Source organism: Aspergillus puulaauensis, chromosome 5 (genome assembly GCF_016861865.1).
Source record: "Aspergillus puulaauensis MK2 DNA, chromosome 5, nearly complete sequence".
NCBI lineage: Eukaryota > Fungi > Ascomycota > Eurotiomycetes > Eurotiales > Aspergillaceae > Aspergillus > Aspergillus puulaauensis.
Genome location: NC_054861.1, coordinates 2,876,787 through 2,892,602, shown reverse-complemented (window position 1 = coordinate 2,892,602; position 15,816 = coordinate 2,876,787). Strand labels below are relative to the sequence as shown.

General features: G+C 51.6%; 8 protein-coding genes across 8 annotated transcripts; 4 read left to right on the top strand and 4 right to left on the bottom strand.

Moving 5' to 3' along the window:
- Positions 1 to 606: 606 nt before the first annotated feature.
- Positions 607 to 1,072, top strand: APUU_51109A (putative tubulin-specific chaperone Rbl2; the record flags this gene model as incomplete). Its single annotated transcript, XM_041706181.1, has 3 exons — positions 607 to 774; positions 837 to 923; positions 971 to 1,072. 3 exons carry the CDS (start codon positions 607 to 609, stop codon positions 1,070 to 1,072), a joined length of 357 nt encoding a protein of 118 aa, XP_041558592.1.
- A 163-nt stretch (positions 1,073 to 1,235) lies between these two features.
- Positions 1,236 to 2,287, bottom strand: APUU_51108S (uncharacterized protein; the record flags this gene model as incomplete). The annotated part of the gene is made up of 2 exons (XM_041706180.1): positions 1,236 to 2,197; positions 2,251 to 2,287. The coding sequence occupies 2 exons, from the start codon at positions 2,285 to 2,287 to the stop codon at positions 1,236 to 1,238; spliced, it is 999 nt and encodes a 332-aa protein (XP_041558591.1).
- A 629-nt stretch (positions 2,288 to 2,916) lies between these two features.
- APUU_51107A (uncharacterized protein) lies at positions 2,917 to 4,209 on the top strand (the record flags this gene model as incomplete). The annotated part of the gene is made up of 1 exon (XM_041706179.1): positions 2,917 to 4,209. One exon carries the CDS (start codon positions 2,917 to 2,919, stop codon positions 4,207 to 4,209), a length of 1,293 nt encoding a protein of 430 aa, XP_041558590.1.
- A 691-nt stretch (positions 4,210 to 4,900) lies between these two features.
- Positions 4,901 to 7,434, top strand: APUU_51106A (putative C6 transcription factor; the record flags this gene model as incomplete). The annotated part of the gene is made up of 4 exons (XM_041706178.1): positions 4,901 to 5,017; positions 5,073 to 5,167; positions 5,225 to 5,981; positions 6,040 to 7,434. The coding sequence occupies 4 exons, from the start codon at positions 4,901 to 4,903 to the stop codon at positions 7,432 to 7,434; spliced, it is 2,364 nt and encodes a 787-aa protein (XP_041558589.1).
- Positions 7,435 to 8,656: 1,222 nt separating this feature from the next.
- On the top strand, positions 8,657 to 9,769 carry APUU_51105A (uncharacterized protein; the record flags this gene model as incomplete). The annotated part of the gene is made up of 1 exon (XM_041706177.1): positions 8,657 to 9,769. One exon carries the CDS (start codon positions 8,657 to 8,659, stop codon positions 9,767 to 9,769), a length of 1,113 nt encoding a protein of 370 aa, XP_041558588.1.
- A 262-nt stretch (positions 9,770 to 10,031) lies between these two features.
- On the bottom strand, positions 10,032 to 10,765 carry IMP3 (snoRNA-binding rRNA-processing protein IMP3; the record flags this gene model as incomplete). The annotated part of the gene is made up of 3 exons (XM_041706176.1): positions 10,032 to 10,205; positions 10,303 to 10,663; positions 10,734 to 10,765. The coding sequence occupies 3 exons, from the start codon at positions 10,763 to 10,765 to the stop codon at positions 10,032 to 10,034; spliced, it is 567 nt and encodes a 188-aa protein (XP_041558587.1).
- A 211-nt stretch (positions 10,766 to 10,976) lies between these two features.
- On the bottom strand, positions 10,977 to 12,336 carry SCJ1 (putative DnaJ domain protein; the record flags this gene model as incomplete). Its single annotated transcript, XM_041706175.1, has 2 exons — positions 10,977 to 12,063; positions 12,161 to 12,336. The coding sequence occupies 2 exons, from the start codon at positions 12,334 to 12,336 to the stop codon at positions 10,977 to 10,979; spliced, it is 1,263 nt and encodes a 420-aa protein (XP_041558586.1).
- Positions 12,337 to 12,910: 574 nt separating this feature from the next.
- On the bottom strand, positions 12,911 to 15,178 carry APUU_51102S (uncharacterized protein; the record flags this gene model as incomplete). The annotated part of the gene is made up of 2 exons (XM_041706173.1): positions 12,911 to 14,718; positions 14,782 to 15,178. 2 exons carry the CDS (start codon positions 15,176 to 15,178, stop codon positions 12,911 to 12,913), a joined length of 2,205 nt encoding a protein of 734 aa, XP_041558585.1.
- Between the last annotated feature and the right edge of the window lie 638 nt (positions 15,179 to 15,816).

Genomic DNA, 15,816 nt, shown 5'->3' with positions numbered 1-15,816 from the left:
CCCCTGGCGCAGCTCAGCAGAGACTAAGGTATGCACTGTACTCTGGGGCTGCAGGCGCCCGGCGGAGCCACCATCCTTTGAGAAGACTCACAGTCACAGAAAGAGAGTCCCATGAGGACATCCCGTTCCGACTTCGAGAATTTCGTCAGGTTGAAGGTTAGTTAAGGTGGACTTTGCAGGCTCCCAAGGTTGAATCCGACTTAGAGACGACGATCTAATCAGAAAGTCGGAAGACCTCGCACACCCTCCGCCCTATCTAGGAACAAACAGTGCAAACTTTCCGTTTCGGGCTCATCAGCATCATCGCCCCGGGCGTAGAGGGGCGGAGTGAGGATCGCATCGCTACATCATCAACTGTTGTTAGGCTGGCGATATCGAAACATAAGGCACAATTGACACAGTAGGTAAGTGGCTAATTTAGTGCCCCTTGAAATTTTGTGTCCCATGCTATACATTTGCAGCCTGCATTCATGAACCAAGCAATCCAACACCCCTCTTGCTCGCGGGCTGTATCTATGACCAGAAACCATGCCATGCTGTGTTTTTCTACATGCGACTCTGTAATAACCGAACTAACCAAACCATTTTCAGAGAAATACCGTCATAATGGCCCCACGCTCACAGCTTGAAATTACCACGGCCTCAGTGCAGCGCCTGGTTAAGGAAGAGGGGTCGTACCGCCGTGAGCTGGAGCAGCAGAAAGAGAGAATCCAAAAGTTGGAAGCGCAGGACCCCAGCGCGGACGAGAACCGAGATTACATGCTGAATCAAGAGGTATGCAGTTAATTTAATAGCCGGGAGCTGTAAACCACAAATAACTAATTGTTTAATGGCAGCGTCTTGCACTGGCGGAGACAGAGAGAGTCTTTCCAAGCCTTAAGCAGAAGATCGAAGAAGCCATTGCCAAGCTCGACAGTCTACTGGTATGTCTCCAATCAAGTAGGCCGTCGTCTGCTAACACTTTCATTAGGTCGAGGAAGGAAAGAAAGGCGCCGAAAGCAATGTCGAGCACATCAATGCCGCTAAAGAAGCCATCGCGAGTGCCAGAGTTGCTGAGCGAGAGATCGCGTGAACGTCAGGAAAGCCTTCATTAAGCGCACAAGAAACGCCAGTTAATAGAAAACATGTCATCTAGTACAAGAAGTATGTAAATTAAGGAATACTCTTTTCGAGTGTGAACGCCAATCCCCTGACCCCAAACTCCATTATGCATAAGACAAAAAACATCATATCCTCTATGTAGTGTCCATTTTGTCACCGTTACGGCCATCTGGCAATTCCTCGCCTTCCTCTAAATCGTCAAGTCGTTCTCCCTCGTCGGCTGTCACTTCGCCCTCATCTACCATGTTCGCATCTTCTTCAGCGGTAGTGACTTGGCGTAGAGGCGTTGCAGCCCCTGGAGTTGGTTTGTTTTCGGGCACTGCGAGAGGCGAGCGACCCGCTTCGTCTTGACTCTGGGAAGGAGTCACGCTTTCATGGTCTGGTCTAGGTGTGTTGGAACCGCTTATCTTCCCCTTTGAGACTTCGCCATCGTCTCCATCCTGGTCTTCCTGCATACCCTCTCGACGCTCTACTTCCTCCTTTTCGTCGCGGATCAGTCGTCGAAGTTGCATTCCCTCTTCCACAATGCGACCGAACTGTTCTCGCCTCTCTGCCCATGTTTTCGCGTAATCCTTGCTCTCATTTTCCAATTCGGCAATCTCCGCTTGCAGCTTCTGTAAATTTGCTTGTTGATCTTCCCGCGGCTTCAAAAGGCGATTACTGGTGATTTTTTCTGTTTGTTCATCGTAGCTTTTCCGCAGTATCAGAATCCGTTGGGCTTCGTCCAGTTGGACGCGTAGTTCCGTAGTGTTCTCGCGAACGGCCTGCATCGTGGAAAGAATCCGCTCTTTCTCGGCTACATATCGCTCGCGTTCCTTCTCATTGCTTGTGAGTAAGAACTGTATCCGAGCGATGCTTCCCTCAAAGGCGGCAAAATCCAAAGACGCATCTTCGCGAAACTGGCGCCATTCATCCAATCTTTTTTGCTTATCCGTTTCCGCAGCCGCGGCAGCCTCTTCGTCGGTCCCATCGGGTGGGGGCGTGGGAGGGAGCGTCGCATTTGAAATAACGATCGATTCGGGGTTCAGGAGGCGCTTGGAAATCCTTTTGAACGGCTTTTCTTCGACATTCAGTAGGCGCGACTTGTGGAGCGCATCTAAATGGATGAAAATTAGCTCTGAAACAAATCTGCGCTGGGCACGAGCCGACCTTCGTCCGCCTGATCCAGGAGCCCGTAGGACGTCATGTTGAGCGTGCTTATGCCCCCTGCGATGAAGATGAGTGACAGGTGTGGGGGATTGGGTGTCTGGCTTGTTCGGCCACCGAGAGCAAGCTTGGTTCTGGTTTAAAAAGAGGAGCAGTGATGGGGGGGAGCGGTCTGAGAGGGTCCGGTTGAGGTCAGTTGGAGAAAGATCCGACACGCTAGGCGGAAAGTGACCCTCCCGTTCTCCTCTGCAAAACCCCCCATTGCGGGTTGCTCTTTCGAACGTATTTGCTGCAAACCTGCAACTATTTCCTGCGACTGCCATGCCTCCGTATTCTCCGTGAATATCGGCAGGTCTGTCTTTGCTTCGCTAGATTCTGTCGGCTTTTGTTGGCTCGTCTCGAGCCCGGGCTCTTCGGCTGAGTTACTAGGATCGGCCCGATACTGGGATGCTCTGCTGCATCCGTCTATGCTTCACCATTCCCCCTACGAATTTTCCTACGTTTCGTCCCCCGAAACTACGTGTTCACTGTGCCGAATTTACACGTGAGCTATGCGAAACCAGCCGATCTGTCTCTTGAATCAGTGACCTCGAGTGGCACTCCACTAATGGAAAGTTTTATTGCCATCGACTCGCCGCTGTTCGCTTTGCGCCGGTTTTCTTGATCGAAATGACGGAGATGTATTCGGGCCTGCATGTGGGCCAGCGGTTTCCCTCGCTCGAGGACTTCAAGGGACTGGTACGGAGTATATCAGTGAGACAGCATTGGGAGCTTCGCGTGACGCGGAGCAACAAGAAAAGCGTGGTGATAGGCTGCCGGTCTTCCAACAATTGCTTCTTTCGCGTGGTCTGTCGCGCAAATAGGAATGCGACCTATATCAGCAGTCTTCAAGACAGTCACAGCTGTCGGCGGAATGCAACTTCAACCACGAAAACCCCGGCTCGTTCGGAAGCCTCGCATGTGCGGTTCCTTCTTAGCGAGATACCCAAACTTTTCGACATGAGGAACAAAATAAAAGCGCAGGATATTGTCGATGCAGTTAAACGGTATCATGGATATGACATATCGACAAGACAGGCCCAGCGCGCACTTATCAGGCTGCAGCAGCGGGATTCGCAACAGCAAAGCGATGCAGCAAACTCGTCCAGTGGGGAAGACCGACCAGAGAGCCAGCCACCACCTGGAGAAGGGCAAAACGAGGGTTCAGCTTATGGCGGAATTCCGGGCCAGAGATGGATGCCCGAACCGGTCCAGCCGAATCTTGTTGATAATATCCCACCGCAGCAAACCGAAGATCTACGAAACCCGACCCTTCCGACCACAAGTCTGCAGGGACCGCCAATACAGCCACACCCTCCGCAACTACAAAACCCCCAGCGAATACGACCTACTGTTCAAACACAACAACCGCAACAACAAACGTTACCTCCTCCTACGCCCCCTCTACAAGCAGCACCAGCTCCACAGCATGAGCACACTTCCATTACCCATCCCCTCCACCCTCCACCTACTTCTCATCCACCCTCTTATCCTCTGCAGGCCCCTAGCCAGCCAGCACCACGACATACAGGCTTAGCTAAATCTCCAACCCAACCTCAGCAAGCTGGCCACCCTTCTGCACCTCAACTAGTCCTTACAAACTTCAAGATCGAATTCTCCTGTACATCTTGTGGGGCACTCAACCAGAGTTTCTTCCCAAACCAAGGCAACGTTACCGGCGGACACTACATGGGACCTCGCCCTGTGCCCGAGCAGGCCAATATGCCTCCTGGACCAGGTCCCTCGGGGCCTACTGCCACCGCTCGGGGTATTGCTGAGGCCACCCATGAACAGTTGAGCGACGCCCACATATATGACCGAGCCCGAAGGACCAGCACACGTGGAGCTCCATCCCCTTGGGCACCAACAGGTGGCCCTTTGGATGTTCCACTAGCACCTCCGCATTCGCATAGTCCTACATGACAGGACACATACAACATCTAGAAAACTGCACTTTCCCATGTTCGATTTCCCTTTCTCTGCACATTCAATTCTGACGAGTGTATATTTTTCTTTACCCTACCTAATTTCCGACCCGGACTCGATGGACACTGCCTGAGGCCGACTAGTGATTCTAACATTATTCTTGACTACCGTTTGGCTCTCGTTATATTTGTGATATCTCCTTCCTGTTTGACCGTCTGCTATCGTTATACGCTTTCTTTCCGTTTCTGGATTATTCCCCATATGCACTGCCGATTTTGTACATCTAGGTGTACAGCTGGACCGGGAAACCAGCTGGCCTTCCGACATCACCAATAGATAGGGTTTCCCCTACATGTTCTACTACATATTATCATATCTCATCAATATTTCCTCTTGAATATAAGGCCATATAGTGATCTTTCCCTCATAGTCAAGGTGTATTAAAAGACCTTAATAGTAGATATAAAAAGGAAACAACCGATAAGGCTTGTCTCCAATTCGATAATCTTATCAAGAACCTAAAATAGTGCGATGCGATTACTGATTAGTGGTACTTCTTGGAGAGACCGTCCCCGGAACGCGTCTTGGCGTCCCTCCATGTCATGGATCGAATGAACCCAGCTCTTTTTCTCCGTCTATCCACCCTCGCCACCATTGCAGTCAACAATGACAAACTCAGGATTTAGTAATGGATTCATCTGAATTGTCTGCACCCCAGACAAGGGCTTCGTCGCCTTATCGAGACTACAATCCCCGAAAGCGCGGAAGGACCGCATGCACTCGATGCAAGACTAGGAAACAAAAAGTCAGCCTCCGCCCCAAATACCGCGTCGTGTCATCAAGTACTGACGGTTAAAAAGTGCGATAATGAATATCCGGTTTGCTCTAACTGCCTTAGAGCCGGCGCCGAATGCGACAAGGCATCAGTACGACAGGAAAATGCCTCCCAAAGCGAGTAGGTCATGTCAGCACCATGCGTCTTCCTTACTATAGTTGCTGATACAATTGGTAGGCACACACGCGTTCTAGAAGAGCGTATTGCTTATCTAGAGTCCCAGCTGGAGCCCGGAACCACCAGTAGCCGCACTCCCAATTATGCCACACATCCTGTGGCCACTCTTCTCTCTCCAGGACCTCACAGCCAGGAGACAGGCCAGACAGGCTCTGCCGGAGGTGGAGGCCAGGGGTCTGGAAGCGGCATTGACCACAATGCCGTCGGAGAACTAGTTGGCCTTCTTGCTGTCAACTCTTGCGAAGCGCCAGCATATATTGGCTCGAGTTCGGGGCTGTCACTCGCAGCAAACCTGGGCGAAATGGTCCAGGCGACGGTTTGGAACCAAGTTTTGGCTTCGTCGCATAATCAGCCTTCTTCCATCTCTAGTGGATCTAGAGAGAATGGGACTGCGTCGTCCAACTCGAGGATCAATGGCCTTCCTCCGCAACCAACACCATCCAATAGAGTCCCTGGATTGGATCAACCGCGAACATTGCGAATGGATGAGCTCCTCGCGAAAAGCACGGAGCCGCCGAATGATGAAATGGGCGGGAGGATGCTCCATGCATATTTGACTAGGCTTCACGTCCGGTATCCGTTTATCGACCGCATTGAGCTGTGGCGTCTGCACGAGGACCGCTGGCGACTGGCCAAAACGAAACGCGAAGAGCTCACAAGATCAGAGAGATTTGGGATTTTCAAATTATATTTGATTTATGCAATTAGCGCGACTATCATTCAATTAAGTGAGAAGTATGACTATGTTCCACCAGAAGTATGTTACTATGTCCCCGGCTTCGTGTTGCTGAAAGGATGTACTGAAAGATTGTCAGCGCTTTTATATCACGGCCCTTCAGCAAGTGCCAGCTATGTGTGAAACCCGATCTGTTGAGAATGTTGAAGCCATGGCCCTTTTGGTTGTATATCACCTGCGGTCTGCCTCTAGCCAAGGCGTTTGGTATATGATCGGCCTGGCTATGCGGACAGCGATTGACCTTGGACTACATCGCAAAGCAAACGAGATAAACCTTGACCCAATCACAGTACAGATGCGACGTCGCCTTTTTTGGGCGGTATACTACCTGGAAAGAGTGGTATCAGTGTCTCTTGGGCGGCCGTTTAGTATTTCGGATAGACATATTGATATTCCGCTCCCGGTCGACGTTGACGACGATGTCCGCGACCCAGCACTGCTCCCCCAAGCGTCTCCTCCATCAACTTCCACTGAAGGTAATACTAACGGAGAAGGCGCTGGTGCAAACACTAGTAACCACCGCATCACCTCTCTAACGTTCTCCATCTACCTGATTACCCTACGCCGCATCGAATCCCGAATCCAACACAAGATCTACCGCGCTGACAGACCGCTTCACTTACTCCGCTCAAAGATGGACCACCTTTTTCTCGAGCTCGAAGAATGGAAGGCGTCTGCGCTCCAACGTTTCACAGCATCTCATCTTGACTACCCCATGCTCCACTACAACCGTGCTCTCCGCCTCCTCATCCAGCCGTTCCTCCCATCACTCCCTGTTACGGATCCTTACTACCATATTTGCCTCCGTGCTGCGGGCGACATCTGCCAGACACATAAGCGCCTCCATCAAACCCTCGAATACGGCCATTCCTTCCTCGCCGTGCAGACCGTCTTCATCTCCGGCATAACCCTCCTCTACGCCCTCTGGACACATAGCGACCAAGTCTGGTCAGTCCGAATTAGCAATGATATCCGCGCCTGCTCGACTGTTCTATTCGTTATGGGTGAGCGCGCCGCATGGGTAAAGAAATATCGCGACGCTTTTGAACTTCTTGTCAACGCAGCCATGGAAAAACTCCAGGGCAACGAGGCCGCCAAAACAGCAGGAATGGCCGAGTTGATGACTGCTCAGCATGCTAAACTCGGACCCGACGCTGGATACGGCGTGGGCCTCGATACGTCCCCCAGTTATATCCACGGCTCCGATTCGACGGCGACAGCGCCAGAGTATTCGGGTACAACACAGGCCCATACGACGGGTTTTACGCCGGATTTGAGTTCGGGCCAGGGGATCGGCCCATCCCTCGACGCAGCTAGTCAGGACCATGGCGTGCGAATGGCGCTACAGCTTGCGCCTTGGATTGATCTTGAGGACGGGAATGAGCCATTCTGGGTTCCTGATTTTGAGACCCTAGAGAATTTCTCGGGGAACCTGTGGAGTTCAGGGGATCCGTCGCTGTTTAATCCGCTGTGAAGAGTCAAGACTGTCAAAAATCAAGATAAGAAACGTCTGTTGTGTGAATTATGGGCCCTGATTGTAATCCGTCCCACGTTATTGAGTGCCGCCGAAGTTCAGTCGGTCCTTGGAAACCTGTCGATCAACGGATGACTCAGCCGTCACCGCCGTCAGGTGGGGTGCGACTCCAAAAAGTGGCGGTGAAAGGTACCGGCCAATCAGAGACGCCGAAATGGGGTTCGTGCGCCGACCTCCAGTTCTAGATCTGAAAACAGCAGTGTCAGGGCTCAAGCATCCAAATTACCTGTAAATTGCGATAAATTGGCTATATATTGCCGTGGCTTATGAGGGATGGTAGTCGATGAAAGAGAGGCGCCCACGATAAATCGCTCAACTGAAACACCAAGTCAGTTCAGCGAGGACGATCAGGTAGAGATGCAGGCACACGGGCCAAACTGCAAGGAACTTGAGATTCTGAAGATTTGGAATGCGGGGCACTTCAGACTCTGAGTCTGATGACTGCGAGTCGCCATGACAAATTTTGCGAGTGCCTAAAAGGACCTAAACTTGTAGAGTGCTGACGATGGCGATCGACTGCCACTAGCGACTCGAGCCCGAGTCGAGGAACAAACCAGACGAACGCATCGGTGCAGCCCAGTGTTAAGGCACTGTTAGTTGTTTGACTAGCCGCTCACGGCAGGAGCGTTGCTGCATGGTCATCCACTTGTGCTGCAGCGTGGCCTGTGGTCCCCTACGCTTGCTTGTTTCTGTTGGCGCCAGGGCCCAGAATATGCGCAGACGGTGAGGGGTGCGACATCGGATTTGAGGTATAAATGCACAACACTGCGACTGCTTCGGGTCTGTCCGCCGCCTGACCTGTATCCTTGTCCCCATCGGCGCCTTCTTCTCCCCTTGCCTTTGCGGTCGGACAAATATCCGACCCTCTCGTTTTTAAGACAACGATGCATCCCAACTGGTATGTACAGTACTTGACCCTCCTGTTGGCTGCCCGCTGAGACTGACTTGTTTGCCGCACAGAACCCTAGTCCTTAGTGTTAACGTCCTGGTGGCGTTGGAGGAGGCATTCTTGACCATTCACGCTGTTTTCTATACAAGTTTCGCCTTTCGCCTTTCACGGGCCCTTGCTGATCTTCCCGTCTTTGCTGCTTGTGACTGGTGCTGTTGCCTGGGGCATGTGAGGCCATATCCGTCCCTCATTTTCGTTGGAATCCGAACCCTCATGACGAGGACTATGGCCACCATCACATGTCATCGTCATCTCTCTTCTGGTGGCTACGACCACTATGGCTCCCAGCCTGGAAATGGCCATAATAATGGCCCTTCTCTTCACCTAGCTGCGTCGACCCTTGCAGCTACTCCACTTTATTCCAACCCGCAACACAATCCACCCTCACCCCAGGCGGTGCCTTCCCTGGATATCCAATCTACTACCGCAGCTGATAAAACGCCCGCTTGCCACTCCTTTGAAATAGCCGGAGAAGTATATCTTCTATCTACGACCTCGGATAGTGTGCACGCTTCCGGTAACGCTGCGAACGACAGCATGCTCAATACATCTATACGACCTTCATCCGCCGAGCCACAGACCCCAAAGCGGAAACGAACGGTCTCACCCCCATCCACGAAGTCTCCTGGTGAGGCTCGTTCAACTTCTCGCAGTACCCGACGGTCTGGAGTTCATAGTCGCCCGGGCTCCATCCATTCTCACCGCCGTACAAATACCATCACATCTCTCACAACATCTGCACCAAATTCACCGGTTCGACGTGAGAACCTCCTAGCGCTGCATCGAGAATCCTGTCGACTCTTCCAAGATTCGAATATCGATGCCCGCCGGTCATTTTCTCCACCTCATACTCCTCCCCGTACAGTACGAACGCTTTCCGATTTCAGCTCCCCTCCAGTAACACCGATACTTGAGCGTCGGCCTTCTACAGCGCGCCCTCCCCGCCCCAGTACTTCACACGATGACCATGTATCCGTCGAACACGTCGGTGTTGAGGTCGGTACTACAGAAACAAAACCTACCATAATAGAATGGACGTCTCCATCTACACGTCGCCGTGAATACAAAGCAATCGACCGAGCTAGCAGTGGCATGCGCGGACTCTGGCGACGAGTTGCACCCCGGTGGTGTCGATTTGGCGACAGCCGAGTTCCGTTCTTCGAAGAAGGGAAAGACGGCAAAGCCAACTATGAAGGGAGCGTCCGCAGGTTTCGGATGGATCTCCCCGAGGAGCCCTCTGATAGGCAAGCTCGCCGCGGACTAAAACTCAAGCCCAAGATCGCTGTACAGGCCATTGGCGTTGGTCGTCGCAGTAAAACTGGCTGATTATTATGATGATCGGTCACTTTCATGTTCATTGTCATTAGCGTTGCGTTTTTGATTGATACATGGCCGTCCGAATTTGCATGTGATACCCACAAGACATATTATATATAGAATTAATGCATTTCATTCAGTCCCTTTAACGCCGCTCCTTTTTAAGTACTCGTATATATATGCAAGACATGAAAATGGTTTACAGCGCCATATCCCAGAGCTTAACAACAGAAAGAGGGTATCAAATCCACAGTCACACAGCCAAAACAGGCTACATAAGATCAAAGTCGTCCAAGTTCTCCCGGTATTGCATAATATTCCGCTTGATCTTACTCGAGTCCACCCACGTCACGAAATCCTCCATGTTTCTCGTAACAAGGTATGCCGGGTCTGTCACAACCTCGGACCCAACACGCACATGGCCCTGCTCGATGGATGTAACTGCCTATCCGTCCACAAACGAATCAGCAACCAATTTCAGCACGCCTCGGCCATCTCGAGGAAAATAAAAGACACAAGAGAGTGAGCAAGATACTACTAACCGTCTTGATATTCTCCACCATCCCACTCCTCGCCATAACAACCGCCAGCCGTCTTCTACAAAACGCACTAACCGTAACCTCCTTCTCAATCCTCGACAGACCAGCCCCCTGTTCTCTCGATTGCTTCAAGATGCCCATACGCCATAACTTATCCAGGACCTCGGATTCGGTCTTCTGTCTGACGGGGTCTGAATCAGGGTCCAGAGCTGAGAGCTTGTGTGCGAGTTGACGGAGCGATCCCACGATCGATGAGTATTTTTTGTAGTCGAGTGGGTTTTGCAGGTAGTAGCGCTGCGAGACTTCGTGCTCGCGGTGGGCGTGGTCGGATTTGTAGGTTGTTAGGTTTACTTTGCGGAGCAGTCTAGAATGGCGGGTTGGTTAGTGGAGGGTCTCTTGGTTTGGCAATGTTTCTGAAGGCAGGGGAGACAGACTTCTGCTCGTGGTGCTTGAGTTTGCGGACCATTTTGGCGGACTCTCTCTCTTACTTGATTGTTAATTTGGTTTTTGTCATGGATGGTTGAGATAAATTTTCGAGAAGATAACTAGGCGGTGTGGGTTCTGCCGGTGCAAACACGGCAAACAATAACTATACAAAGGATATTGGATAACTATCTAGATACTCGCAACTCCGACAGATGCACGCAAACTATATGGTCTATCCTAGGTAATATACATCATAATTCGTCCTTAACTGGTGCAGGCGCAGCAGGTCGTTCGCTATCCTTCTGCAGATCGACTCCGTTCCTCTTGCGCCACTTCTCCCACATCGCGTGGAAGTCCTTCTCCATGCCGCTCTCCATCTGGTCTGGGAGAATGACGGTATATTCAACGTACAGGTTCCCCGGGTCACGGTCATCGTGATCGTGAAGGTGGCCGTCCGAGTAGAATGGCATGCCCTCGCCCTGGACCGTTTCCACAGCTAGTGGCTGCACGACCTCGCCGCGTGAACGGCCAAGCTGAACAACGTGACCATCGAAGTGGGTGATGTTGCGCGTCCAGTCGCCCATCCAGGCCTCTCGCAGCGACAGTGTTTCCTTCCAGAATAGGTCTCGGCCCTTTCGGCGGAAAAATGTGGCGTCCGTTCGGTGCTCCTCTGACGTGCTCAGCTCGGGCTCCTTCTCTTCGAGAATCAACACCAGATCGCCGGCAATATAGTCGGGGCTTTCGTCCCCCTCGTTCTCGAAAACCAGGCGCATTCCCTTATCCATACCCGGCTCCACAGTAACAAACGTTTCAACATCCTTGCGAACAACCCGCTGTCCGCTACAAACCGGGCAAGGCTTCTTGACCATCTTGCCCTGGCCGCGACATTTATCACAGTGCATTTGCACCTGCTGAAACATCCCAGGCGCCAGCATATGCTTTTGAATCACGATTCCCCGTCCTGAGCACTTATCACACGTTATAACCTCACGGTCCGCAGACCCAGTTCCGTGACAAGCCTCACAAATCTGCTGCCTCTCGATATTCAACTCAAACGACCTCCCAAGATAGAAATCACGCAGCGGCAGCCCGATCCTAAACTCCATATCCGGGCCCCGTCGATGTCCCGGCGCATGTCCAAAATGTCCGCCGCCGCCGAAAAACCGCGAAAACAAATCGAATGGGTCGTGCGCATGTCCGCCCGCCTGGCCGCCCTGGCGGTGCTGCTCCACTCCCTCATGCCCATACTGATCGTAGATCTTGCGCGTGTTCGGTGTAGACAGGACCTCGTAAGCGTCGGCTATTTCAATGAACTTCTCGCGTGCGGTGTCATCGCCTCTATACAAACAAAGACATCCTTATCAGTATCATGTTTCCCCCCTAGAAAATAGAATTGAAAAGTAGCGAGCGCTTAACAAAGAAAAGAGCTACTTACGGGTTCTTGTCCGGATGATGCTTCTTGCTCAGCGTGCGGTACGCCCGCTTGATGTCCTTCTCCGAGGCACTCTTATCCAACCCCAAGATCTTATAGTAGTCCTCCGCCGCGAGCACCAATTGCACAAGCAACAGCGCAACGCCGAACGAAAGCAGAAGCCCTCGCAATAGATGCATTGTTATAAATTTATCTGCCCATCGGCATTTGAAACTGACGGCTGGGTATTGCTGCTGTCTTGCAGTGTACTCAGGTTCGGTTGTTGTCGAGCAAAGCCGAATGGGACCAAGCTCTGTAAGTAAACCGTTGTCACTCCCGGGCTTGCGTTCTTAAGGATGTTGATGCGTCAGGCGCAATTCAATTAATATGTGAAAAGTGAATACCAGCCCAGAAATAGAACCATTCAGAGCCGAATCTCAAGATCAGTGAAGACCTCAAGTGAATTGGAGGGCGAGGGATTGTTTGGAGATAAATCGGTTTACTTCCGCGAATGGGATTCGTCGGTTGGGCTTTCGATGAGGTGGCCGGACCGGGTGAGGTTGATCCATTCCGACGTCACGTGCGCCGTATACATCTACAGATGGATGGATGAGGATACTCAATATATCAATTATGGAGAAGGTTATTATGGTTATAGGAAATGAAGCAGAGATGAACTATCATTAAATCTCCGGTGAGTCGTGACCAGGTCGTGACACGGGTAGATGGGTCATGAATAACGCATATCAACATAAAATACACTTTCATCGTGCATCATACTGGGACATCAAAAATGCTATTGCGCCAGGTCCTGTGCAGACCTGGAGTCTCTTCACCCTCTTCAACGGCATCGTGAGCCTCTAATGCCTCTTCATGCCAGACTTTAACGAGACTCCCTGGGGCATAGACACCCTTGAAAACACCGCTGCCCGGAGCGTCGACGCCAACGCGGGTTTCAATGTCAGGGTTCTGGGCTGGAACCAAGCGAGCCAGAACTGCGCGGACAAAGGTGAAAAGATCATGTGGGCTGGCGATGCGTGCGGCTCGAAGACGCTCCCGAGCAAATACCAATTCCCTGTTTAGCGCATGCGCAGCCTGAACAATCTGCTCCGCGATTTGCTTCTCTAGTGCCCGACGGATCATATGTTTGAGGAATGGCTTGGTCAGCCAGATGAGAAATCTCCATTTTCCTTGATGCACCTTGTAGTCGAGCTTGTGGATGCGCACACGTACGCCGCGCAGAGTGAATATCTGCTCTAGTCGGTCCCGGCCAACTTCCACGTCCAGCGAGATATCAATACCTCGTCTGTCTAGGTAGAAGCTTGCAATCCCTTGGTCTTTAAGGTAGAAGAAAAGTGCCTTATGAGTACGAAGCCAGTAGCCGAATTCTGCGGCACTCACGTTCAGGCCGCATACTGATACAGTGAACGTTGTTTTCAGGTTTGCAGTGGTTTTCTTCGAGTGTCGCTTCAAGACATCAATGTCGTTTCGTGTCGTAACATGCATCTGATAAGGAAGGAATGATGAGTAGTTCACAGTATGGCCAGGCTCGAGAATCAGGTTCTCCACCAAAAGGTCCATCTCCGGTGCAGACACCTCTAGGCGAGGAATAGGGATGTATTGGATATTGCGGAGGATGAGAGGAAGGAATACTTCAAGCAAGTCCGCAGGCAGATTGGCCCGCCTGTTATGGTAGCCGTCCGCAGCATCCTTGTAGATTTTACGAGTCGCGCTGACCATTTTGGAGACTTTTTCGTCCCGGGAAATACTTTGTAATGTCCGCTTCCCCTGTGCAAGGAATTCGTCGATGTCCTTCCGTAAACTGGATTCCGCGCCCACGTGCTTCGACTTCTCCTTCAGCTCGTCAATCTTCTCTGGAGCAGAGTCGAAGGAGTCAGGATTCGTCATCATCTCCTGCATCGCAGACCCTATCTCTGACACCAAATCCTCAAATTCGGGATCTTTAGTGGCATGCCGCAGCACGTCGTGAAGTCGCTGCTCCAAGGCCTTCCATTCCTTGGGATCCCCTATGGTCTGTAGGAGAGCCCAGAATTTGTGGATTGCTTCTTTCAGCTCTTCGTTAATTTCCGACTCCTCTTCTGCAGTCGAAGCAACATCCGTCGCTGCGTTTGCGTAGACCATAGCATATCGTTGCAATAGTCGTGCCAGAACAGCAACCGAGTCTGTATAATCACTGCGCTCACGGAGCTTAAGGACAGTCTGTTTCAATCGATGTATCAGAGTTTCTTGTTCCTTTCCAGATAGATGTTCCTCGGCGGATTCTTTGGCCTCATGGCCAGTCTGAGCGAGTCCGACCTTCGCGGCGTCGGCGACATGGTTTACTTCTTCCTGTAACTCTTCGTTTGATATATTATGGCCCTCATCTGCACCAGCGCCAGACAGGGCTTGTTGCTCGGCCTCTTTTGGCTTGAGCTTCTTCCCAGCTTTTCGGGAAGCTCTAGATAGAGAGAATGCTGTGTCTGAGAATATCTCACGGCCGACAGTTGTTAGGTCCTCGGCAAACAGCCGGAAGTCGGCATTTGTTAACAGGAGATTTCCGACGGTGCGAAGGCTATCATAGGCTGGTCACGAGCATTAGCTTGCATCTACATAGAAAAAACGGGAGATTGTTAGAAATCTGGTACCTGCTCTGGTATCTGCCTCGGCTCTCGAATGGGAAGCACGCTCGGCGAGCTGATCGGCATGGACATTTATCCGGCCATGAGAGAGATGCCAAATGAACTCCTGCAATTGATCGTCGCCGTTCTTGGATTGTAGGAACTCAATCAACAATTGGATCCACAGGCGGCAATCGCGGACTAGCTGACGGCCCACCGAGCCTATATCGGGGTTGCGGGGGCTCAGTATATCGAAAGATAAGAGACTGCGGAGGTTCGCAATTGTTTGCTCGGTCGATGGCATGTAACCCTCGGAAAAGGCGCGGAGCATCTGATAGGTATGGATCTTCTGATGCAGCCGGCGCTGGCGGCTCGTGTCGTCGTCATAACGAGGGAGGAGCGGCTCTGTCTCTGCCCGCGACATGGTGTGTGAGGGAATTAATGATGTACGATTTGTAAAGCAAGCTCACCGACGTGCTGTGTTGGGAGGGGGATCGGTTGTCATGCGTTGACGTGGGTGATGGGATTGATGCACGGACCCGGCGTGATGATGACGGGGATGCCAAGGGGGGTTGATTGCATGACAGGCGCGGGCAATAATCCTGATCTTCGAGCCGGCCGCCTGGAGATTGTTTGCTCCTTGCTTTGGAGCTTGCTTGAGCATTCCAGGTTGGTCCAGCTCACTCTTGCGTCACTGCCGCCGCTTTACCGTCAGGTGATCTACAGCTGTCAAGCCGTATACAGTAAACACCTAAGCTTTTTGATCCTTTCCTTCACAAACCCCAGTTTATCCATATTCGGATCGCGGCTGTCGCGATCGAATGAAAACGAGCGCATGATCGGTATCGTCAACCTGTCCAAAATGCCATTTCGGCAGGACGATCTGGTGAGGAAGCAAGTGTAGGTACTAAGCAGAAGCTTGGACGTAACAAGCTGCGATTATTGTATTCTATAGTTTCTTTGACAGAACCAATAGATCATGGCTCCAGATAATGTGGCTGGAGTGTCCCTAGAGGGTTTCGTAACACTTTATGCTGCGACTATTGCTCAAGGGGTATGGAT